The 26353-nt window shown below is 40.8% G+C and overlaps 3 protein-coding genes across 4 annotated transcripts in view; 2 read left to right on the top strand and 1 right to left on the bottom strand.

The window, feature by feature from the left end:
- The first annotated feature begins 969 nt into the window (after positions 1–969).
- dlat (dihydrolipoamide S-acetyltransferase (E2 component of pyruvate dehydrogenase complex)) lies at positions 970–11080 on the top strand. The gene is made up of 14 exons (XM_073480031.1): positions 970–1399; positions 3004–3105; positions 3190–3314; positions 3568–3724; positions 5342–5468; positions 5590–5789; positions 5922–6057; positions 6623–6690; positions 7677–7790; positions 8120–8227; positions 8340–8458; positions 8898–9060; positions 9533–9669; positions 9768–11080. Exons 1-14 carry the CDS (start codon positions 1145–1147, stop codon positions 9895–9897), a joined length of 1941 nt encoding a protein of 646 aa, XP_073336132.1. The 5' UTR covers positions 970–1144; the 3' UTR covers positions 9898–11080.
- A 3566-nt stretch (positions 11081–14646) lies between these two features.
- LOC141007291 (immunoglobulin superfamily member 11) lies at positions 14647–19259 on the top strand. The gene is made up of 7 exons (XM_073479637.1): positions 14647–14653; positions 15794–15948; positions 16220–16286; positions 17414–17545; positions 18410–18565; positions 18848–18970; positions 19060–19259. Exons 1-7 carry the CDS (start codon positions 14647–14649, stop codon positions 19257–19259), a joined length of 840 nt encoding a protein of 279 aa, XP_073335738.1.
- A 2834-nt stretch (positions 19260–22093) lies between these two features.
- Positions 22094–26353, bottom strand: part of LOC141007052 (pecanex-like protein 3) — a 29485-nt gene continuing 25225 nt past the window's right edge. For both annotated transcript variants that reach the window (XM_073479375.1, XM_073479376.1), the window contains exons 35-36: positions 25745–26148; positions 22094–24297 (exon numbers count right to left, since the gene is read on the bottom strand). In XM_073479375.1, the coding sequence (XP_073335476.1) occupies positions 24145–24297; positions 25745–26148 (557 nt within the window). In that variant the 3' untranslated portion in view covers positions 22094–24144. The remainder of the gene's footprint in view (positions 24298–25744; positions 26149–26353) is intronic.

The following is a 26353-nucleotide window of genomic DNA, read 5'->3' as shown; positions in this document are numbered from 1 at the left end:
CCTTTTTTTTCTCGTGGTGTTTTAGGTGTATATCGCCACCTACCGCACAGGAGTATGTAGAACAGGACCGAGTTTGCATTTGTCTGAAATAGTGATGGAGTGTAACTAAGTACATTTACTCGAGTACAATTTTGAGGTACTTGTACATTACTTAAGTATTTCCATTTTCTAATACTTCTGTTATCCATTCTCCACTAGTCAACATTTATTTGATACTGTAGTTATAGTGTTTCTGTAGATTACATGCTGCATCAAAGCCAAAGCAGAGCATATTGAATTAAATTAAATTTATAGGCAAACAAACAAAGAAACAATCAATAATAATAATGATAATAACACTTATAATAACACTGATTCTTATCATCATAAAGGGGTTGAATTTTGGATACATTAATCCTCCAGGCCAATAATCAGTCAGCCCACAGTATACAGTAGATACATACATGTAAATATCTGTACAATTTCACTTTTATTTGTTCTTTTGATGTACATTTAATGTCACTGTCAATGTTTACTCGAGTACTATTCAGTTTTACCAAAGTAATATTTTAACAGGATATCTTTACATTTACGCAAGTATGACTTTTGGGTATTTCTTTTTACAATTCTGGTCTATAATCATAAAATATTACCCAGTGTCCGATATAACTCCTTTAACACTCTTAATTAAATAAGCAGCAGACTGTACTTTGTGATAGGCAGATGTCATGTACTCTGCAATGTGTTCTGCTGTCAAATGTTTTACTGCCACCTTGTGGTCAGTGATATAACTGCAGTAAAATATAACCTTGCAGCTTTTGAGTATAATTTTTGTTTGAGCCATTAAGGCTTTTGGTAAATGTCTTATTCTCTATTAATTCCGTGTTCATAGCTAGGTATATTTATCCAGAGTGGTGGTTATTTCGTATTCGTTGATTTAAATTGGAACAGCCGCCGTTTACGACACCTCCTTCGACTCTACGGCGGGACAAAGAGGAGAGCCGTAAATCGTTTTGTTTTGGACTGGAGGAGGTCATTAGAAAGTGAGGAGTAAGTACGGGCCGGTTCTCGAGGCACAGAGACATTTAGTGCCAGCGTATCTCTGATGCCGGTGTGAGAAAATTCATTATTCAACAACTCCGTGTAGTGTTACAACCGCTGCGAAATGCTTCGTCTCATCCTGCGGCTCAGGCCGTCCGCCGGGCTCCCCTGTCCCCGTGCCCTCCCTACCGGGCCTGCTGCGCTCAGCTCCCGCTCCGTGCCCGGAACCGGCTGTCTGAGGCGACTTCACTGCGGAGCGGGGTCCCGGACCGTGTCTTTGGGCACCGGCCTCAGTCACAGAGGGGGTCTCCTGCGGTTACCCCAGCTGGCAGGCAGCTGTCAGAGCACGCGCTTCTACAGCCTGCCGCCGCACCAGAAGGTAACTGACAGACCGGGTGTGAGGTTGCTATAGCACCGCCGGTTCTGCTAGCATGACCTCCCTCGCTAGCATTAGTTAGCACTGTGAGGTGCAGCAGATCGTGGCACAGGTTAAATGCAACTGTTGCATGAGTCTTAAACTGTGAAGTAAATTCTGCAAACACTGTTTTTAAACGGTATATCAGAGCATCACAATGTTATTTAATGTCATTAAGTGTCATACTTGGAAGCTGGTACATGATGATTTGAGCTATTAGTGTTAAATCAGTTTTATATGAATTAAAAGATTTCCGTTTTGGGTTACAAGGTGTCCTCATATTACAGTGTAGTCACCGAGGGTGCTGTCATGTTTGTCTTTGACATCATTCAATGTCTTTGGAGACGCAGAGCCGTTTTCTAGCTGGGCTGCACCCAAGAGATGGCACCACTTTAGGCCCAGACCAAACAGAAAGGTCTATTACAAAAATTAAAACACACACCTGAATGTACTAGACAGTTTTCCCCAACAAACCTGGTCCAATTCCAGATTCTGGTTTAAATATCAGTCTGCAGCAGATCAGCATTAATCAGAACAGAACATGTTCAAACTGAAGTGCTGTCAGTGAACAGAAATGAAGCTGAAACTCTTACTTTCATGTAGAAATTGAAGTAGAGCCGCAGTGATTAGTGGCTTAATCAATTAGTTGATCCAAAGCAAATTTTACATATATTTCGATAATCGATTAATCGTTTCAGTCTTTTTATGAGCGGAAATGTCAAATATTTGCTGGTTCCAGCTTTAAATGTAATGATTTGCTGCATTTCTTTTGTCAATTATGATGGTAGGCTTTTGGACTGATAGTTGGACAAAAGAAGGAATTTGAAGACACCAATTTCTTCACCAAATTTTAGATAATTATAGAATTATTGTCTATATTTATCAACCACAATTTCACAAAAAGCAGATAATATAACTTTCCCAATATTGGACCAATGAAATATCATTACAATATATATTGTGCATCCCTAACTGATAATAAAAATAATCATTAGTTGCAGTGCTAAATTTGGCTAAATTAGAATTTTGTTTTTCTATATTTCATATTGATGTTCATACGGCAGACTCATTTCAAGCAGGTTGTGAGTATATAGTGTATAATCAAGTATGCATATTCAAAAAACCTTGATTTTTGAGCTTGTTGCTGTCATACGATTGTCCCACAGTGCAATGCACAAGAGACTGTAGATCTGTTACCCTGCTCTTAGCCTGTATTTGTCTTTCCTGGTAGCACTTGTGTAGATTCTGCAGTCAGATGTTACATGACCTTGACAGCTACTGTAATACATCCCAGATGTGGTGAAACACAGCTGTATGTGGGTCATTTATTGAGCAAGAGAATGAGGTGATGATGACGTAGCATCCACAGTTACAACACCTGACAGTTGGCTGTTTTTACAGTGCCCTATCCGTCATGAAACCCCAGTGAGGATACTGTAAAGTGACTGTGGTGATCTTTCAGCATTATTGAATTAAATGTCTTCTTTGATATTTGGTCGACCTTCAGGTGTCATTTTCTCATGACTCCTTCATTCTTAAACTCCTGGAATTTGTTTCCTGTTCCTCAGGTGGAGCTTCCCGCACTGTCACCCACCATGCAGACAGGAACGATTGCTCGCTGGGAAAAGAAGGAGGGAGAAAAGATCAGCGAGGGCGACCTCATAGCCGAGGTTTGAGCTGAGCGTGTATGTTACATATTATCGTAGGAAATCATCACAACTATCCGTTTTTTTAAATGTTTGTATCTCTTGTAGGTGGAGACTGACAAGGCCACAGTTGGTTTTGAGATGCTGGAGGAGTGCTATCTGGCAAAGATCCTGGTTCCTGAAGGGACCAGAGACGTCAACATCGGAGCAGTAATCTGCATCACAGTCGATAGGTAGGTGTCTGTGGTTAATTCATATAAAATCACATGGAATAAGTTCAACTTTGTGGATTTTAGACTGGGGATAAAAGTTTGAAGGCAGATCACGCACTCAAATTGTTTTCATTATTTTTAGCTGAATCATGATTGATTTCCTCCTGCACCTGGAAACGTAATTTTTACACTTCGTTTCCTCCTTTTTGTTTCTGAACCAGCAGTTGTTTTCAAAATGTATGTCTAATATCTGTGTGTTTACTCTCCCTCACAGCCCCGACCTCATCTCGGCCTTTAAGGACGTAACATTGGACTCTCTCAAAGCAGCCGGTGCCGGTCCCTCACCGGCTGCCTCCGCTCCTCCTCCTCCTGCTGCTGCTGCCGCTGCTCCTCCTGCAGCCCCCGGCAGCTCTTACCCCACACACTTGAAGGTAGGTGTTCCTACATAAACAAAGTGCAGTCATGTAGTGTAGGGGATGTTTACGGTCAGTGTCCTGTAGCCACAGCTGTAGTTTAGATCAGGGTCGTTCAGTCTGACAGTCTGTGTGATGGGATCATCATATGACTACTGTGTGTTAGCAGAGAGGAGCTGAATGGATTTTTAAGGTGACATTTGCAGTTTTCTCTCTGATGGTGCAACTAAGGCTTTTCTTTGAATTAATCAGTCTTGTTGGCAAATCCTCAAAGTTTCTCAAATCCTCAAAAAAGGCAGCATCCTTCCATTTCAAGAATATCAGGAGACGAGCTAAGAGGGTGGTAAAGGCCATGACTTTTGGGTCCCCCACGGGTAACTGCACTCTTTCAGGAATAATTGCATATTTAATTGCAATAATTTTATCTGTTAATACTGTAGAAAGAGCTTCCAAAATCATTCTCCAATATCCCTCCAAGTTGGGACAGAGCCAGAACATGTGGATCAATGTTGCACATGCAGACCTACACCTGTCACATGTTAAATTGAAGCAGGGAGTGTCGGGCACACATGGAGAAGGAATGAACGTTTTCTTAGCCCAGATCTTTGCCCAACTTTCTTTATCAGTCGTTATTTGCAAATCTTGTTCCCATGTTTTTTAATGCGAGACAAGGAAGGGCAGTTTGAACCAAAATGTTTGTAAATTTTCAAAAGAGAACGAGAGAAGAGAGGTAGATTTTTCAGGTATCTGTACTTCACTTGAGTATTTATTTTTCTGACAATTTTTGACTTCCTACATTTCAACACAAATAACTGTACTTGCTCTGTACTCCTACATTTTCAAAACAGGCTTGTTACTGTAGTTTAAATGCATTTGAGGAGAGTTATCGATTATTTATATTCAAATGTGACTCAACAATCAACAATCATCTCTCTGGTGCGTTTACGAACAGCTCAGACAAATCCTACTGATTCTAACTTTAAGTTTAATAGACTTTGAATTATTTTAAAATGATGTGAGGTTCAGTTAGCTTGAAGAAATGGCTGGTAAAAATGTCCTTCAGAGGGATACTTTTTACTTTTTTACTTTGAGTGCCTTTCAGAGCCTGAACTCTCTTACTTCTACTTGGGTAAAGAATGTGTGAACTTTTGCCACCTCTGCTGCTCTCTAATAGCAACTCAGTATTGTTGGCATGACAAAACAGCATTTGTATAACGTCGTACTTCTTGGGTCATGTGTGTAGGTTTTATGGTGAGTCAGTGATTTGAATGGTGAAAAGACGTTGTAGCTCCTTGCTTGCAAGTAGTAGAAATATTTGCACTTGTTTTGTGGTGTGATGTTTTTTTTCTTGCTCCCATGTTGATCTCGCATCTAGCTTGCTGTTGTTGCCAAGTATGAAAACAAAACATCACGAGTTGAAGTCGTGGTGATTTTATCATTTAATCAGAGAGTCCATTACCAGACGCCAGGGAGGAGCTTTCATTTGGTAGAGGCTGCTCTAATGTTTCCAAGCCTGACTGTAATTGGAGATGTCACAGTTATATCATACAGGCCCCTTTTAGGGTTGTTCTGTTTGTCACTATTGTCCCGTACTGGAAGCTATAGAGATGACATCCTCCTGCCTTTATCTTACAGATCACACTTCCTGCCCTGTCTCCCACCATGACCATGGGAACAGTGCAGCGCTGGGAGAAGAAAGTTGGGGAGAAGCTGAGTGAAGGAGATCTGCTGGCTGAAATCGAGACTGACAAGGCGACCATCGGTAAACCCAAACTGCCTCAGACACCTCAGTCCTAGGAGTATTAGAGTGCTGTTTAATATCTGGTAAATTCTGTCTTGTATGCTGACTTACAGCATGGTCTCTGTGATGTGTTTGTGTGCAGGCTTCGAGGTGCAGGAGGAGGGATATTTGGCCAAAATCATGGTGGCAGAAGGAACTCGGGATGTCCCCTTGGGAACGCCGCTCTGCATCATTGTAGAGAAAGAAAGTGACATCGCTGCCTTCAAGGATTACGTTGAGACTGGAGTGGCAGAGGTTTCCACACCACCTCCAGCTCCAGCACCAGCACCAGCACCAACACCGGTGAGACACACACACAAAGCTTTTACCCAAATAATCGCAAAACCATGCTGAATTTTGCTTCAGTGCTTTTTGGTTGTAAGACAGCTTGTACACGAATCACATCATCTATCCATGTCTGTTTTTATGTTGTAGGTTGCAGCTCCAGTTGCTGCAGCACCCACTCCTGCAGCCGCTGCCCCTGCAGGACCCAGGAAGGGTCGTGTGTTTGCCAGCCCGCTCGCAAAGAAACTCGCTGCTGAGAAAGGAATTGACCTGGCACAGGTCAGCGGTAAGTGACCGTGACACAAGTAGTAACTAATCTATATTGATAGATTAAATGACAGTAAATACTTACCTAATGTTTTGGAATCGGCTTATTCCTTTGGGGTAACTACGACTATCAAAGTTACGTCCACTAAAAGCGTTTGTTTTTGCCACTAATAAGCTGAGGTTGTTATTCTAAGTGTCTGACAATATTATGGAAACAAGTCGTATGGAGATAAACCTTTTTTGTTAAAGAGCAAGACAATTCACAACACACAATTCTTGCTCAAGGTGAAGTCTCTCTCTGAAATCTTGAGAAGTGAGTTGTTACAGGAAAAGAGTTGGAGAGAGGAGATTTACCTAGAGAAGCTGGCAGAAAGAATTTATTTCCAAAGTCATGGCTGAATATTTAACTGAGGCAATCGACTGACTGATTCCAAAACTTTTGGTGTGTTTAAATCATTTACACACGTGTAAATATAGGGCCTAGGTTTGAAAATACCATCCGCTTTAAGTTGAACTGAATACAGAACTAGACAAAACAAGGGGAAATATTTTTTGTAGTGTACATTGAGCTGTTTTCTGTTCAGGCTCTGGTCCGGATGGACGCATCACCAGGAAAGATATTGACAGCTTTGTTCCACCAAAGGCTGCACCTGTAAGTGAAGCTCACACTTGTTTCTGTATCCATTATCAGTGCATTTAATCCTGTGTAATCATATGTAACAACTTCAGTTACATAATTGATTTTTTTAAAAAAATATATGAATACTGAATATAAGAATGTGGTGCTGAAAAACCTTTTGTTGTTCTTTTGATTTTCTTATTTCATTCTTAAAGCAGAAAAGCTAAACATTCTGTTTCTAGCAAGAATTTGCTGCTTTGCATTTCTTTTTCATTATCGATCTTCTTTGGGTTTTGGACTGTCGGTTTGACAAAATGAGCAATTTGAAGGCTATGACCTGTGTGAAATTATGAAGAACTTTTTTTTAAATTTCATTTTGGGATTTGTGTCTTTGTGTGTCCAGATGTTATTACAACCCTGATTCTAAATAAGCTGGGACACTGTTTAAAACGGTCTTGAAGTGTTTTCAAGTCCATGTAATGTAATATCTTTTTATACATTACACAAAGTTTCACAAAGTGTTGAACCTCACCTCGTACCTGCTGGTGAGCGACTGAACCCTTTCATACCCAATCATGGTACTATCACCTGTTAATGAACTTGTTCACCTGTTGAATGTTCCAAACAGATGTTTTTTGACCGCTTCACAACTTTTTCAGTCTTTTGTTGCCCCTGTCCCAACTAGTTAACCAGTCAAATTCAGACTAAGCATATATTTCAAAAGTCAATTAATTTGATTAGGTAAAACATTACATATAAAGACAATAAATTGTCTTTGTAATGTTTTCAGTTAAGTTTTTATCAAAAAGAATAGGCAAACTATCGTATTCTGTCCATGGATTTTTAAATTTTAATTGTTTAATGGGAAACGTTTCATGTCATCCACCCTCTCCAAATAATCACGGTTATAGTTTTTACCCGTGTTTTTAACAATCTCCAAACGTTGGTGTCCTACTGTATTCCTCAAGGTTTTGTTGTAATGTCCTTTTAAATGCAAATCAAATCATTTGTGTTGGCAGGCCGTAGCTGCTGCTCCCACTCCAGCTGCAGCTCCAGCTGCTCCTGCACCTGCTGCAGCTCCTGCTGCACCAGCCGGGACCTTTACAGACATCCCTATCAGCAACATCCGCAAGGTGAGAGCAAACACACGCCTGCACTTTTGGTGGTCCATTATGTTCATGGATGACTTCCTCTCCTGCTCTAGCTCCTCTGATAGCAGCCAGGTATAATTCATGACACGCTCCTTGTAAGCAGCGTTTGGTGCTGATGAACGCTGTGAGGCAGACGTCCTGAGGGGTTTTCACGGTGTAGCTCTGTTATCTCTAACCTCTGCTTCCACATTTTGCCCTGGAGAGGGGCACTTGCGCATTTATCAACACCGACTCAGCTACCACGCTTCACTCCTGTTCGTGATGAATTATGGATCAAAGCTGAGGTGCATTTGTATGCGTCTCTCCCGCAGGTGATCGCTCAGAGGTTGATGCAGTCCAAGCAAACCATCCCCCACTATTATCTGTCTGTAGATGTCAACATGGACCAAGTGATCGAGCTTCGGAAAGAACTTAATGCTGTGAGTTTTTGTTCATGAATAGACGTGTAACAGAATTTAAGACAGGAAACATGTGAACTGAGATAGTTATTTCCTGTGTCTTTTTCTAAACAACCTCTCATCCTCTCTGCAGGAAGTGAAAGCCCAGAATATCAAGCTTAGTGTGAATGACTTCATTATCAAAGCCAGCGCCCTGGCCTGCCTCAAGGTTCCTGAGTGCAACTCCTCCTGGTTGGACACAGTCATTCGCCAGTGAGTAAATACACACAAACAGGCACATCCACACACATTTGAATGTTGTTTGGTTCCAATATACAGTAAACAGGAAATTACAGATAAATCTTCATCATCCAAAGTCTCCTAGTCTAGTCAACCAGTCTCTTGTCTGACATCACTCTTTGCATCGAAAATCTAAATTTGAATTATGTCGCTCATATCCATGGTAACATTTTGATGAATGGATGCATCAGTGTAAAAACTCATTGAGATTGTTCAGTCAAGACCAACAAAGGAAGTGTGCAAAAAAAAGTGCTGTCAGATTAAAAGAAAACTGTGACATTTTTTGTTCACACTTCAGCCAGCAGAGGGCACTCAAGGCACAGACATGTTTCCATCTTCTCTCAGTTTAGAAATGAAGTTGACCTCATTTCTGTGCTGTCATTAGTATTGACTTATTTACTCCTGTTTCCAGGAACCATGTGGTGGACGTAAGTGTAGCGGTGAGCACAGCCAACGGCCTCATCACGCCCATCGTGTTTAACGCGCACACCAAAGGACTTGTGGCCATCAGCTCTGATGTGTCGGCGCTCGCCGCCAAAGCGAGAGAAGGCAAACTGCAGCCACACGAGTTCCAGGTGCGACACATGAGCTGAGCCTGTGGGGACATGTGGGATATAAGGGTAGAGCGAGTACTGAAACTTGTTACAGATGATGTACTGTCATCCAAATAATACCTGTCAATAGCTATATACTCATGATGAAGGAAAATCCTCTTTGGGTTGTTGACTTACCTTTTATTAATTTAAGTCTATAAAAAACCTTTCTCTGTAAATATGTTCTTACTCTTGCGATCAAAAACATTAATCTGAAGCTCAAGTCAGAGGCAGTTTTCTTATGAATAATAAATATAGCATCCCCTGATCAATCCATACCGATTTGAGACTTTAATCAACAACTTCCAATCAGTCCTGCCCATTTCTGTTTTAAAGGAAGGAAGTTCACCCAAAAATAAAAATTCAGTCGCTCATGGGATAGTTAGCTGTTCATTTCATCCAGTGAAGCAGCAAATTGAAGTTGTCCTCTTATATGTGTTTTTTTGTCCAACAGGGAGGAACATTCACAATCTCTAATTTGGGGATGTTTGGCGTCAAGAACTTCTCGGCGATCATCAACCCTCCTCAGTCTTGTATCCTCGCCGTCGGAGGCTCAGAGAAAAGGCTGATGCCTGCTGATAATGAGAAAGGGTCAGTGAGTTCCAACACTGTAACAAGTTGGAAACATTACATACAAAAAAAACCCAAACAAATCTGATGCAGTGTGTGTTTCTACGTTTTCTCCGCAGGTTTGACGTAGCCAGCTTGATGTCGGTGACGCTGAGCTGCGACCACCGAGTGGTGGACGGGGCGGTAGGCGCGCAGTGGCTCGCCGAGTTCCGCAAGTTCCTGGAGAAACCCGTCACCATGCTGTTGTGATTGGACTGTACTGCCGTTAAACTGCAGCAACAGGCCCAGGCCTCTCACTGAAGAGATCTGATTGGTCTAAACCCGTCTGGATCCTACTGTGATTGGCTCGCCTGCCACCAGGTCACTCCCAATTACCCTGAAGGGAAAGAGGCAGCGCTCACTCCGCTTACCTGTCTGTCTCTCCTGTCTATCTTTCTCTCCTCTCTCTCTCTCTCTCTCTCGCGCGCTCTCTCTCTCTCTCTCTCATCTTCTATTTATTAAGGGCCCCGACTCTGAGAGAACAGAATTAGGTTTATTTTATCCTAGAATAGAGACTGTCACTAAAACATTGATAATGTTTTATGAAGGGAAGTGTTACATGTCCAACCAGTGAGCATATTTATCCCAAAACTTACGTGCGTGTGTGTTGGTGTGTGTTTCTACCCACTTTGACCTGTGATTTTGTGTGAAACTGATAAAGACAACAGGAAGTGCAGCTAACTGTGGCTCCATTGAGTAAAGGCTTGTGATTTTTGTCTGCATGCAGGCAAGAGGATGTAATGTAAGTTAACTTGGAGATGCACAGAATTCAGATTCACACACACACACACACACACACACACACGAAAAAGTGTGTTTTCTGTAGGTTGATGTGTATATTCCTTACTGTGGGGTGAACACAGTGCTGTATATATATGGTGGTGAGCTCCGATGAGGCCTCACCATATAATTCAATCTCTGTACAGTCCTAAATGATAACAAATACTCTTAACAGAAGTACTGGACGGTTTTGCCAACTCACTCTCTTCCGTTTTATTTTCTAGTCTCAGAGTAAGAACACTTTACCTTTGAAATATTCTGTCTTTCACAGCTGGAACGCACAAAGCTGGTGCTGGATGTTACTTGTTGTTTGAATAAATTGGGAGAAGTCAACCTTGTGCCATAGGCTCTTTGGTTGGGGTTTTTATAATTAGACTTATCTTAACAGCCCAAATTAAAGCGGTAAGGAGTAGATACTGACGATGTGATCACAAAGAATCTGAAACGTCTAAGGACGAGAAACTACTGCCCTTCATCAGTCTTTTTTTTTTTTAAGTAAAGTAAAGATTCCAGCCTGCAGTCAACTTCCATGTGTGTATATTTTCTCATATCTCTCGGTCAGCTGCTGATTCATGAAGAACCACACACAATAAAAACTCCACAGCACCTGAAACAGGCTCAGACCTCCTCCTTATTCATGAACATTTCCTTTATTTGGATTTGATCTGCAAAACTTACTCATGGAAGTGCAGTCTCAACCTTTATAGTCCTTTTTAAAAGAAAAAAATGTCAGCAACATAAAAAAAGTCACCATGGTGGCGTGTATTTAAATGAAAGAGAGAAAAGATAAAGTGACAGGAACCCAAACGAACTGCAGGTGGAGAAGCAGTAACAGGGAGACACTGACCTCAGTGGGGCGACTACATAAAAGGTCAAATTGAAAACTTGAAAAGGTCACATGTTGCTTTGCAGCTTCTTTTTTTGGTCCAGCCCAACTTGAATGTTTTTATTTTTTTAATATACTTTCTATCCTGGCTCCTCTGCTGCTCCAACACTTATTTTCTTTCAGTAAATAGAAATACGTGCACCTCTGTTGCCAGTAATCCATGTCCAGTGAAGGTTATCAAAAATCATCAAAATGCTCATGTTTGAAACAATTTCCTTTCGCTCCCACGTGGGGCTCATTAAATCTAGTGGTGAAAGAAATCAATGATGGAGGAACTACTTGGGTCCTTTACTTGGGTAAAAGTACTAATACCACACTGAAAATACTCCAGTATAAGTCCTACATTCAAACCCTTCTCTGAAATGAACCAAAAGTATCAAAAGTAAAAGTACTCATTGTGCAGAAAAATGGTCCCTGTCAGTGTTTTACTATTATATCGGATGCTTTTGGATTAATAACACTGCTGCACTCGTGTATGTTGCATTTTACTGCTGTAGATATTTAAGGTTGAGCTCATTTTAACTACATTATACTGATGAGTAGTTTAATCTACTGCATTGCGTCATATTCTAAAAGATCATCGTATGTGTGTAGTGTTGCTGTCACCACTCAACCACATATTTTTAAAAAGTTTTCATGGTGTCAGAAAAACATCCTTGTTTTCAGCTTTGTGATGATGTATTTTCCAGCTAATCCGAGAGGGGTTTATAGTTTATTTAGCTAATAAGTAGGTGACACATAAGGGAACACTTAATCCTTAAGTCTGAAATATTAAATTCAAAATCATTAAATTTGATACATGACTTATACACGGTTTTTATACCCTTCCTGTCAGATACACGGTAGGAAGGGGACAATCTGAAAAGTAACTCGTCAGACAAATGTAGTGGAGTAAAAGGTACAATATTTGCCTCTGAGATGTAGTGGAGTAGCAGTATAAAGTTGCGTAAACCTGAAAAGTACAAGTACCTTGAATTTGTGCTGAAGTACATTACTTGAGTAAATGGAAGAAGTACTCAGATCTTTGACTTCAGTAAACGTAGTAAAACTACAGTGTAAAAATACTCTGTTGTAAATTAAAGTCCACACATATTTAAAGTACCGAAAGTGAAAGTACTCATGCAGAATGGTCCTTTCCAGAATAATAGCTATTATATTGCTGGATTATAATTCCTGATGCATTAATGTGTCACTTTATCACTTTAATGTTGCAGCTGGTGAGGATGAGGCTCATCTGAATAATGTCCTGCTGGGTAGCTTAACCTGTAATAGTAAATCATAATTTATTAGTTATATTTTGTCTTAATAATCTCAATCTGCAAAGTAACCAGAGCTGTCAGATAAATGTAGTGGACTAAAGGTTAACCGTCGCATAAAATCTAGTAGAATACTAGTAAAGTACATAAAAACTGTGCCTAAGTGCGAACAGCACTTAAATAAATATAAATGTACTTAGTTACTTTCACCCACTGATTAAATCTGACAGATACGTTGACTGTGTAATTTTCCAGCCCTCATGGCGTGTCTGTGCTCCACCACGTGATGTCTGGTTGTGACTGGTGAGCGGCTCTAAACTGGAACATAATTTGGTGATCACTGCAGAACTTGGCAGGCAGATTGACTTCATGTGAGTCACGAATAACGAACACATTTTATGTAAATCCGTCAAAAAGCTGCAGTGACGGGGTTTTGTTTAGCCCATAGGTCATAACTGGATGAAGTCCTTATCACCAGACAGTTCGCTGCGAGTGTCAAAAACTAATCAGACCGGTGACGACCTCAGGTCTGCCTCACATCCATGAATCACTGTACATGGATGAGGGGAAAACTACCTTTTTTTTAGAAAGAAAGGAAGAGCTGATTTTATATGTAGTAATCCATTTGAATAGCAAAACAGCTTTGAGTGAAAGGCTTCATCTGTCCTGTTCTTTTGTTTGTTTTTATATTCACACTAACTCAGAAAGGCAGATTGTAGCCATAAAGATTTCCATTCAAGTCGTCAGCAGCTAATATTACCTCATCAGATCTGTGAGCTTTTAGTATTAGTCAGAGCAGAAGAGTTCAATTAGTTGTTAGTTAACAATCTTGAAAAACTAACAACTGAAACAAGCAGGATGACGTGTTTGCAACACGACTGAAAAAAAACCTCAGTCATTATCATCATCCACTGTCAATTCATCAGTTCATCTTTTGCGTGAATTGTTTTACTGTTTCATCTTTAAAATACCTTCAAATAGTGAAAGATGCCAGTAACAATTTCCCAAAGCACAAGTTTGCTTCTTTTGTTCAGCCATCACTCCAAAAAGTATTGAATTTATAGAATATGAAACAGATAAGAGCATCAGATCCTCATGTTTGAGAAGTTGGAATCAGAAAATGTTAAAATAAATCTAAAAAAGAAAGAAAGAAATCTACCAATTTATTTTATTGTCTTGTAATATAACCTTGTAAAGGTCGTTATAACAAAACGTTGTTATTAAAATTAATTTATGATTGCAAGTGAGGTGACATGAATTTAACCATAGAAACATGTAGATTAGTTTTCTGTTATCTGGTTATGAAAAGTAACCTTAATCCTTAAAGTGTGGCTATGTAGCTGTTGAAAAAAGAAATAACACAGTCCTCCTCTTTGAAAAGTTGAAATTATAAGGTGCTAGAAGCGCATACCTCTGCCAAGGCCCAACAGTCCCTTCAGTTCAATCAAGTCTAATCCAATATCAAATAAAACATATTTAAGTCCACTAAAATGCAATTAAAAAGTCTGATTTTTTTCAGCTACATCTGTGCATCATTCCCTGAGAACTTGAAAAAAACGAAAATGACAAAAAGCTCCCGATCTCGCAATATTAAAGAAAGTGAGGAAACATTCCTGGATCCATCTCTTTATCCGGATCTGCACAAAAAGTTAATGGGGTCTATTCTGGGCCGAGACCCGTCCTCCATCCAAGTTTTGCGAAAAAACGTTCAGCAGTTTTTGTGTAATCCTGCTGACAAACCAACAAACAAACGGACACGAGTGAAAACACAGACTGTCGCTGTTGCAGCCTCACCTGGTTCAGTTTGAGCAGTAGCTTATGGTGGCTAATGTTAGCGACAAAATCTTGCTGCTGCGCACCGCATACTGTGTGTTACCCTGCAGCGTGTTGTCTTATATAGGTTACATTTCCTCTGGAGCAGCTGCACTTATTTACGTTACACTTACCAATTACACTACAAGCTGACCTGTTTTACCTTCCTTACATACTTCATTAAAAATCCATCTGCAGTCACTTTAGTTCATCTTGTACCAGACGATGCGAGGTGAGAATGAAGTGAGAGTGAGAATAACGGAGGGTGGGGTTTGTTGCGTCGCTCAATAGATTAATCATGCATGCCTAGTTTTCCTGGCCACCAGCTTGTACACAGGGGGAGAGAGTACTGTCCTCTCAGCTATGGGCTCTGCTGGAAGATGGATGCTCTGGACCCTGTGTGTGTGTTTCACCGCTCTGGAGAATGGTGAGTGGGCCTGTCTTCTGTCTTTAGATCACAAATATTAGACATTTTGCACAAGCTGCTGTAGATTCAAGTGTTTTGAGGGACTGACAAAGCTGCTAACTGCTGCTTCTTTTAGAAGAAATAACTGTATATTTGTCCATTAAGTTATTGTGACGTGAATACAAGTATGACAGACACTTATAATCTACATTGTAGAGTTAAAACTACACTGACATGAGTTAGCTCTAAAGCTCTTTAGTGTTTGGACGGATATGTTGGACTGTGAGAATGCAGATCTTTTTGAAAGCAGACTAAAAGTGTCTATTTTTAACAACTTAAAGCCCAAACACCTTTTTTTTCCCCGACCAGAAATGTTTAAATCATACGCACAAATAAGGGCTTTAATCATGTAGACATGTGATGAGCTAAAGATTCAGTAGTAACCCTGAAAATCCACCATTTTTAAACATTACAGTTGTATCAAATAAAGCCTACTTTTGTCATATTGGGCGTTTTAATTTGAAAGGCTGACGCTTTAGAAAACTGGTGATCTACATAGAGACAATGTCGTGGACTGACGTTATGTTTTCATGAACACATCCCAGTGAAGTGGGCTGTTGTTCCACTCAGTCTGTGACCGCTTTGGCTCACCCTCAAAGCTGTCAAGTGTAATTAACAACTAATATGCACGCTGAATTCCCACACACACACACACACACACACACACACACACACACACACACACAAAAGGCCTGGGGATGACAGAGACGAGGAGGAGGGGGGGTTCATTATTTCAGTAATGAAGGTGGAGAGGGAGCAGTGGAGTCTGCACGTCAACAGGGAAACTTAGGCAGAATAAAATATTTAAGGAATAACTCCATAAGTCAAAGGATTCTCGTAGGATTTCACAGATCTGAGTTGTCTCATTTTTCTGTTTGTCCTTTTCTGCCTCGTTCGTCGACACAGTTGCGCTCAGGGTGACCATGAGGGAATCCAGCCTGAAGGTGGTTCAAGGGGATTTCGTGGTGCTGCCCTGCTCCTTCTTCACCTCCAGCCCTCTCTCCAGACTCAATGTCATCTGGACTCTGGCTCCCCTCTCCAGTCCAGAAACCCCCACACAGGTGTGAATCCCAACACAAACACACACAGACTCTCTCAACAAGCTGCAGCCTTACAAACTGATCATATATATTTATATTTCAGGACGGGTATTTCAGGTGTGTATCAGGTACCAGCAATGTGAATAACAAGTGAAAGTTTCTCTGAAAGTTCTGCATTTTTCTGTATTTTCAAATCACGTCTACAGCTCAGGCTTCACTACATGTGTTGTTAGAAGCCCGTCTGTATTTTAATGCTCTGAAACTACTTATTAATGGCTGCGCTCACTTCCAGGTGATTGTGTACGACCATGGGCAGGTGATTGAAGACCCAGCCCTCGTCGGCAGGGTGGGTTTTACAGGTAAGACCGGTGAAAGAGTTTTTGGTAACTCTTAATTTTACAGACAAATTTCATGGTGAGTAGGTGGTAATTACCAAGCAACACAATTTGAAATTTGCCCCCAAGTTTCCACAGTAATTACCTCAAAATGTATTGAAATATATATTAAATATTACTGTATTTAACAATAACATACTGTTACTTTCCAACAAGAAGTTAATATAATAATAGCTGGGCATTTTTTTAATACATTTCCAGGAAACTTCAAATTAGTTTCTGTCTTCCCGCTGGACAACTTCCCCAAACTTGCCGGACTTGATTCTTGATTATAAAGTTGTGTTTGTTGGTAGATTGCATTTTAAAGTGGCTCACTATATAAAAAAAATGGCATTTAGGAAATCTGTTCCAGACATGTACATGGTTAAAATTGTACTTCAATCTACTAACCTGCAGAAGTTGGACAGACAGAAATCTGGAAATTAAAGGTGCACTATGTAGTTTTGGAAAAGAATTTTAATCAGAAGAGATTAATGTTTTTTATGCCTATCAAACTAATAAACAAACTCTCTTTGTTTTCATGACTGAATAAACAAAATGATCTTAAAGGACACCACAATTTCACACTGTTTTACTTTGTGGTGGACCCTGCCACCTCTCTAGCTTCAAACAGTGTTCTGGGGACCTTATTTTCCTCTGAAAAAAGCTTGTTTATTCAGTTATGGAAACAATAAATACATCTGAGTTTGTGTTATTATCTCATTGATATTGTAAATAATAAAATTCTACATTTGTATTTCTTCTCCAAAACTACATAGTGCCCCTTTAAGCTGCAACACCTCACCTCAATTTAGCGGCCTGCTGAGGGAAAACGAAACCAGCTGGAAATGTATTAAAGAAATATGGAGCTATTCATCAACTGCTTGCTGGAAAATATTATTGTTAAATCATTTCCGGGTAAATTCAATGAAATATATATTACTTGATAATTTCCACTGAACATGAAATTTGCATCCCTGTAAAATGACGTGTTAGCCATTTTTCATTTTTTAAAATTTGATTCTCAGAGACTGTTTTTGGAAATATCACGTTTAAAGGATGAATTTACAAACTGAAGCCTGGATAAAAACATTCATGTAAACCTGCTGCAGGTATTCCCTGGAGTGCAGACATTGTCCTGAATGACACACGTGTATCAGATGCTGGTATTTACCGCTGCATGGTCAATAACCCACCAGAGACGGCAGATCCTGGCATTGGAGAACTGGAGCTCGAGGTTCTGGGTGAGTGGGTCACACATTGTCTACCAAAGCACTTCACATATATTTGAAGCAAGCACCATTTAATATATTGAGTTAGGGATTCATCTATTTTTTTCAGTCGGATACTCATATTTGGTGTGTTCCCAACCATATCTGCCATCACTGGTGTGAATCCTGTCGGACAAATAGAGAGGCTCAGATAATCAAGTAGCTTTCAGCAGTGCTAGCAGAACGGCTCTAATCATGGCCATCTTGGTCCGGACTGAAATTCTTCAACAACTAGTTGATGGATTGCCAGTAAATGATGTATAGACATTCAGGACCCCCCTTACAGAACAAGCATATATTGAAATATACTGAAAACATAATGTAATATCTTAAAAATACATTTTAATATATGGATGGAGTCCACATACAGGTGACAATGCATGCCAATATATTGTCATTTAGCTTCAAGAAGATATTACAAAATGTAATGAATTTACACTTTGATAATACACTGGTAATACAACTGTTGTTAAAAGTACCCAACAGTCATACTTGAGTAAAAGTAAAGATATTACTTTAGTATCAGTCTTAAAGCATCTGGTATTAAATGAACTGAAACTGGATCAAAAGTCGAGAGTCGACTGACTTTTATCTGATTGCAAATAAAATAAATTCAATTCAAAAATGCACTGCTGCTGTTGCAATCTGCAGAATAACTAGTAACTAAAGTCATTCAATAAATGTAGTGAGTTAAAAGTACAATACGTGCCTCCAAAATGTTGTGGAGTGGAAGTATCAGAAGTAGCACAAAATGGAAATGTGAAGTGAAGTACAAGTACCTCATAACTGCACTGAAGTACGCCCTTCTATTAATGTGTCTACTGATTGTTTTTGTAGCGCCGCCCTCGCTGCCTGTGTGTCAGTGGGATGGAGACATAGATATGGGAGGAAGTGTCACTCTGTCCTGCTCGGTGGCGGAGGGCGTCCCCACTCCAGAGATCCGCTGGGATAAACTGAATCCAGAGGAAATTGCACTTCCCATCAACATGGAGGGTCAGTGCAGACACACACACACACACGCACACACACAGACACAGACACAGACACACACACGGACCATTTTGCCAAATCATCATCTTGCGTGAGATCATCCCTTTTTTTAAAGTCTCAAGATCTCAACGATAGCAAGGAAAATGTCAGGGAATAGTTGATAAAATGATGTATGAGTGAACCTGAATTGCATAGTATAAGGTGTTGGAGCTGTTTTTTTAAAAGATTACCCCGATGACATCACTATGACATCACCAGGGTCTCTCTTCTCTGTCTGTCCCTCAGGGGAACTGTCAGGCTCCGTCCAGATTGTCAATGTGTCCTCTCAGACGTCCGGCCTGTATCGCTGCTCTGCCAACAACGTCCTGGGAACAGAGAACTGTTACGTCAACCTGTCCATCTACAGCAGTGAGCGGCTCTTTGTTCACCCATAATCCTCTCTGCCTCTTTTCACCACAGCCACATGAATGATTTTAACGTTTCCTGTTTCTCCGCAGCCCCAGACAGTCCCTCGGGCATGCTGCAGGGTGTGCTGCTCACCTTATCCATGTGCTTGGTGCTGCTGGCGCTGCTGGTGCTCGTGCTGTGGCTCCATCGCACGGGACAGGACGGGAGGTGGAGGCAGGGGAAAGAAGAGGAGGAGTGTTATAATGAGATACGCTACACTCCGTCTCTGATGAAGCGCTCGTTTGTTTGATTTCTCAAAAGAGATGCTCCATCCACAGTGACAAACTAAAGACTCCCAAGACTCTGTTGTTGTCATGTAGTTTATGGATTTTTACAGCCCGGCCTGTGCTCCCTGCATACTACTGCATCGCTGTACAGCATCACAAATATTGAAATAAATGCAACGTGTCAGATGGGTGTGGAATTTTATTGACATGATGCATCTATAATTGCACTGCATACGATATACTTACAATCTTCTCTTGCAGTCCTACGATTTATAAAGTGCTAAAGTGAGATTTTAAAGGAGACACACTTTGCTTTTTTGTTTTTTTCCTTTTCTTCAGTGTTTTATAGGTCCTTGTGCATGTAAAAGTCTTGAAAGTTAAAAAGCTCAAAGTCACTGAAACACCTCGTCAGTAGTCCCACGACTTTGTGACATCAGCCTCCGTCACCTTGTCATACATTTACATAATTTATGCTTTGCAGCTAGTTTGAATTGATTTAGCACAGCTGCTCTGTTGTTGTTAGCGGTGCTGGCTCAGGCATGTGTGAGATGACCAGTCAGAGGAGACTGGGTATTTGGGGGGGATACTTATTTTTTAGTATCCTGCTCTCATCAAAAAGCCCTTACGTCATATCATATCTGAGCACCTCATACACAACTTTGTATTCATCAAGTGTTAGAACAGAAGATACTCCGAAAACGTAAACGGTGCATTTACATATCAAATCTGTAATAAAATATCTATTTGGAATCGATTCGATGTAATAAGAACAGCGTGGAGAGTGGGAGAAGGAGCGAGCAGCAAAACGATGACGATGAATTCGAGCAGACCAGAGGAAACATTTAGCAGTAAGTGGTCAATCTGGCAGTAAATGTACTGTATATGTTACATTGGGTCAGTTGATAAATGCTGCAGCTTATCAAGACCAATAAGTGTGTCTGTTGTTTCCCAGCAGCTGGAAAAGTGAAAGGGTTAGCCGCGATAACAGGTGTAGGTGCATGTGGGTTTCAAGGGTGTTACACAGAGAGGTTGGTGGAAACACAACTATACATATTGGAGAGAAAACCCCACTGTAGATCAGGAAGGAGCTCGAGGCCGGTGAGCTCAGTGTCAAGAAGAAACAGACTGAAGAAGACAGTCAGGTCTGTTCTCTCTGAGAGGAACGACGTCCCTCTGACAACAGCGAAAAACAAATGTGGCCAACAGGTTCCGTTTGTAACCATTAAAGTCTGACAAGGTGAGATGAAACAGTTTCCAGCATATTTTAGATAATTACTGTGCACCCAGTCAGAGGTTAAGAAGGTTAATTGCTCATTAAACAGAAACTTAGCTGATCAGCAGCATATTACTACTGGATCATTTGATGAAGGGCTACATGGCACTTTGGTGCTACTGTAGGGTGTTTAACATAATTTTTAAGGAAAGAAGAAATCAGGTAGCCTCGCATTGCAGGACTAATTCACAAATTAGCATTAGTGTGAAACTTCTCAGTTCATTTTCAATTTCCAAAGGGGAAAGGGATCAACGGGTGCAAACCAAATACCTCTGGAAGCAACTGGATGGACCTGCAACCAATCAGAGCAGCAGAATGTAGTGCGAGTATCAAATCTGGACTGGTGACGGTCCTCTGCCAGTGATTGCGTCAAAACCTGCTCTTTATTAGATTAACGGTTCCGACTGGCCGGACACAGGTCAAGTCGGATGGAGATCAGTAGGAATGGGAGGGAGCCAGACCAAATAAAACATTAGCTCACAGGTTTGTCTGGTTCCCAGGCTGCAAATTACGGCCAAGTGTTGAAATTTTCCTCTGAACTAAAAAACAGCAGGACAAGGAAAATGAAATCACTCACAGCAGTTGATTTGCAAACAAAGACACAAAAACCTTTAATTTAAATAGGAGAAGAAAAAAAAAAAAAAAAAAAAAAAAAAATCACATAAAAAACTGTACAGAACATTGAACATCGACTTAAAGTTCTTAAATAAAAAGACCCCTCTCCCAAAAATAACTAAAAGTAATAAAACGATAAACAAAGTGGGATGGTGTATGATACATTTTGTGCAAAAGAAGTATTCATTGATTCTTCCCAAACTGCACATTTCAATGTGAAGAGTGCCTCTCTCCACTCAGCTCTCACCTCTGATGGATAAACACAAGAGTCCCTCCCCTAAACCTCAACATAGTGTCTTAAATGTAAAAGAACCCAAAAATCCAATAATAATAAAATAGATTTATATTTTAAATATATATTTATATACGAAACATGCTGTACATAATTTCAGAGATTAAGAAATCCCTTTTTATTGACACCCAGGTCTGTCCGTGAACTTGTGCTTTCCTCACTCCCAGCAATGAAAATCATAAAATAATAAAAACAAGATTACTCCCTGTTGCTTTGGATACAAGATGAATGAGGAGAAAAGAAAAACAGAAAACAGCACTGATCAGAAAGTCTCTGTTTTTCCTGAGTCGAGGGAGTCACTAACATGTTTCGAGAGGGATACTGACGCACTTTTTTTGCCCGCCGTAGCTTCTTCACAGCCGAGACTGACAAATCTCACAGCTGCTGCTAAAAAGATTTTAAAAAAGGAAACAAAAAAAACTTTGTAAGGTGTGTCTGTTGTTCAGATGAGCTGAAAGTGGAGGGGGGAGGGAAAGAAAAAAATCAGCATGGCAAAGTCCGGAAATAGCGCGGCAAAGTCAGAGTGTTTAACAAACGTGGCTTTAACAGCATGCAGAACGCATTTTAACCCACAAAGAGTAAAACACTGTAAAGGGGGCATCTTTTGTAATGTCAGTGTGATCCCAGTACTCGACCTGCTGCACAACTGTGATACTTTTTTGTTTTTGTAATCCCCCTTTCAGTTTTCTCCCTTTGGCCAAAATGTCCTGCAGAAGAAGTCAATTTCTTCCCCGTTTTAGACCCTGAGAATGCTGGCCTCCTTTCAAGTTTCCAACAGGGAGCTCCAGAGAGATGATTTGGTGAGAAAACCAGCCTACGAGGCAGTCTTCTGGTTTGACGATTAGGTTATTTCTGAACCATTCAACCACTGCAGACATGGGGGACAAAGCTGCTGGACCTGGGGGGAAACATTTGGGGCCGAATTTGGTCGGACTGCCAGCTTCTTTTTTTTTCTTTCTGTGTGCGTGTTGCACGGCTAACCCTCAATCAGTGTTTCACAGTGGTGGAACAAAAAGAGTGCAAGAGTGGGAAAGAAACCAACTTAAAGTGACTTCCCGGGGATACTTCCAGTTATGTTACACACTTAACACAAAAAGACAGCCATTGGTGAGATGATACATATGTGATGACACCAAACAAGTTGAGGGAGGTGGGGGTGGAGGGGAGGGTTACAGTTGACAGAAGGCAGATTTCCAATTCGATACATCAGCACACCATATTGACAAATCCCGTTAAAGATATCTGTAAGACAATATTAATCAAATAAATATTCCACCTTTGCTTTCAGTATTTATTCAACTTTGTTTATTTCCAACTAAAACGCTGGATTTAACTGTTGTAGAAACAGCAGTAGTAGTGGGTATATTAGTAGTAGCAGGAGATGCAGAAGCAGTAGTATAGTAACGGGAGGCGCCGGACTGCAGGCAAAGAAAACAGAGCTCCCCACACAAAGCAGCCTGGGTCCCTGCTTATTGAGAAAGTCATGAGCTGAGTGGATCTGATCAGAGAGGGCGTCATTGATCGGTCATCCGGAGAAAAACAAACTCGGTGCCCCTTAAACACTGAGGAACTCTTCAAGTAAAGTAAAAACAACAACAAAAAAAAGGACATTCCACTCATCAAAAAAAAAAAAAAAAAAAGGCTTTAAGTTTCTGACACTCCCAGTTTGTTGGTTAGTGATCAAGTAATTTTCACAGATTGATCCTGATCCATGGGCACCAGCTCTGTCTGAAGTCATCCCACATCTCAGTGTTGCTAGTCAGATTCAGGACTCGTGTGCAGGCCTAAACAGACTGTAAACTAGCAGTAAAAGCACCACATGTTGGCTGGGATGGAGGGGAGGTTTTTTTTTTCTTCTTTTTTTCCCTGAATCTTGCTCCAAGACAGAACTGTTGAGTGTTGATGTTGTCAGGCACCTCTGTAGGAAATAGGCCAGAGGACAAAGATGACAATTTTGGTGGGGATGGGTAATTTTTTTTTCTTGGTGAATATGTTTTAATGTGCAGGGAAGAAGAAGAAGTGGAGGCTGACATTCGTCAATATGTACTGTTAAATATTGTTTGACACATGATGTAGGTCCGTGAGCATGGGGGAAACAGAACAAGGCTTATCATGGTTTCCACGTCCTTCACCTGCACATACAGCAACATACTGTAAGATCTTAAAAAAAATGGTTATGCAAACAAAAAAAACCAAACAAACAAAAAAATCCTGCTGCTGCAGATGTCAAGTGAGAGAAAGTCAGAGGCGATCCTCTATTCTCCAGTATAGAAAAATAATCAATCCTCAAGCAAAATATCCCTTATAATTGCACTGGCCTTTCTGGCCTGTCACTACTGTTCCAACCTAAAGGTTGTCCATAGAGACACTGAGTGCCTTTGTCAGAAGAAAACATTAAGAATGAGTTCACCAGGCCTTCATGAAAGCTGACTTTGGAATAAACAGGTTCATGATCTGACGTGCATCAGCTCCGCATGCTATCAGATGTGGAACTCCTTTGGCTGAGAAGGAGAGGGGTGATGTGTGTATATGACCAAATCCATCCAGTATTGCAGTGGGCCATTAGAAGAAGTCGCAGTTCCACTGAGTTCGTTAAAGGAGGGTTGATGGAATGAGTCCCGAAGGCTGGAATGAGTCTGGTCAGGGCGGCCGGGCCCGCTCCAGAGTCGACCGCGGTCAGGTGTGCTTTCACTGCAGAGAATGTCACTCGGGGTCTCCCAGTGCAGACTCAGCGCAGGTGCTCAAGTAAAGGCAGCTCTGTGGATTCCTCTCGGGGGGTGAGGGGGTCCCCTGCGTTAAGCAGGGTCGGATCCAACGTCTGAGTGGCTCCCAGAGGGTCTTGTGTCAGACTGGCCTCTTGTAGGGGTGCAGGAGGAGCAGGCTGTAAAAGATGAGACAGATTTTCTTTTTTTAATGTTTATCCCAGAAAACCACTACTAAAAAACATGACTAAGTTCTCACAACTATGAAAACATTCAAGCTGATTCAGGTATGTACACATCAACATGTATCTGCTGCTCTAATGTTGCTTTAAGAAACAAAATGATGTAAAACAGCACACAACAGGCTGTAGCAAGCACTAATATGAGGGTCCAAACAAAAGCAAGTCAACTAAAGTGTAGATGACACAGGTATAGTGACGACTTGTCTAACCACTGAGCATTTCTGATCATAATCTGACAAGTACAGAAAGTACTGTACAGTTCTGGCCCACTTCCTGTTTGTGTTCCTCAACTGCAAGAAAGTTGAAATCACTCAGCCACAGCTATAATAAACCGGTGCACAGTTTGAGTCATGAGTAGGTCATCAGCCCTTGTTTATATTTTAAAGTATTCAAAATTTTACTAATAATACATAACAAAGGTTGTAGGGCTGAAACTTTCATTTTCATTACCGATTACTTTCTAAACTACTTGATGAATCAGTTGGTCTATAAAATGTCAACAAATGGCATAAAACGTCCACACAAGTCCCCAGAGTCCACTGTAATGCTCTCAAATGTCAGAATATCATAGTAGACAGAGAAACAAGAAAACATCCCAATTTGAGAAGCTGGATCCAGAGAATTATAGCATTGTGTTCTTAAAAATAAAAATAAATAAACTCAAAATAATAAATTATACATTTGTTTGCAGAATCAAATCAATTGAATGATGTCGCTGCACCTCTAAATCAAAGAGATGCTTCTTTTAAATACTGTTAAGTAGGGGTGTGTCATATCATATTGTTCTCAATAAAACCAGTGTAATTCGTAATATGATATAAAAAAAAGTCATTTTGTGACATTGACAATACTCAAAGTTGTTGATGTGATGACTCCTCCAAATTGGAGCCGGTAGCAATGTTACTTTGGCTTTCAGACACGCCCACAGCAACAACAAGCGTGTCTGAAAGCCAAAGTAACATTGCTATTGGCTCCACGTTGGAGGAGTTAGTTCCAAAAAGGGGAACGACTTTAGTAGTGTGGAAGGAATTTCGTTACACAAGATCAAGTGTAAAATAACTATGGTGATGTGTTAGAACTGCAAAAAGTCTTATATACAAATAACTGAGGCAGTACAACCAACTTATGTCACCACCTCAAGCAGAGAAACACCTGTTTGAGTACTAGGGGAGCCAAAAATCCCAACTAGAGCTCAACCGCTCTCTTTTGAGAGTTCTAACCCTAAAGTATGGTTCAGTATTTTGTCATACTGTCACTGATTATTGCAGAAATACCTTGAAATATTGTGATATTATTTTAGGACCATATTGACCATCCCTACTGTGAAGCTGTATTTCTTTTGTTGGACAAAAACAGTGAGTGAACAGTAAACAAACCCTCTCACCTGTGTGCGTATGGTCTGTATTGTACCCTCCCCTTCCACTGCAGCTGGTCCGTTAAAGCCCTTTCTGCCTGAAAAACTCCACTTGCCAAAGTGGCTCTCATAGTGTAGTCCGCCGCCCTGGCCGAGGCCAGCCCGCTGGCCCACTCTGTGGCCCGAGTTCTCCAGGAGGCTCGCTGGGCAGAAGCGCTCTGGTCCTGGCAGAGAAGGAGGAGCCACAGAGCCACTGAAGGAGAGCTGGGAGCTGGACAGCTGCTGGCCTAGGAGCCCCTGGATGGAGGATGTACGCTGGAGGGACGTGAGCAGTCCTGCCTCCATCCTGCCCTCTGATTGGCTGAGCAGAGCTAATGGGAGAGGTTGGGGGTGGTGAGGCCAGTTCTGGTTTGGACCGACAGGGTTGTCTGTACCTAAAATGCAAGAAAAGACACTTTATTTAGTCATTTTTACTTTATCATAAAAACATTCCAAGTTATTTTGGCAAGCTATGATACCTTTTTTACTATATTATTTACTATATCAAGTCTAGACAACTGTATTTATTTCAAATCATGAATGAGTTTGCAATCCACACATAATTCAACACCATCTGCTTATCGTGCAAGATTCCTTCTA

This window comes from Pagrus major, chromosome 13, assembly GCF_040436345.1.
Source record: "Pagrus major chromosome 13, Pma_NU_1.0".
NCBI lineage: Eukaryota > Metazoa > Chordata > Actinopteri > Spariformes > Sparidae > Pagrus > Pagrus major.
This window is presented reverse-complemented; position numbering and strand designations above follow the sequence as displayed.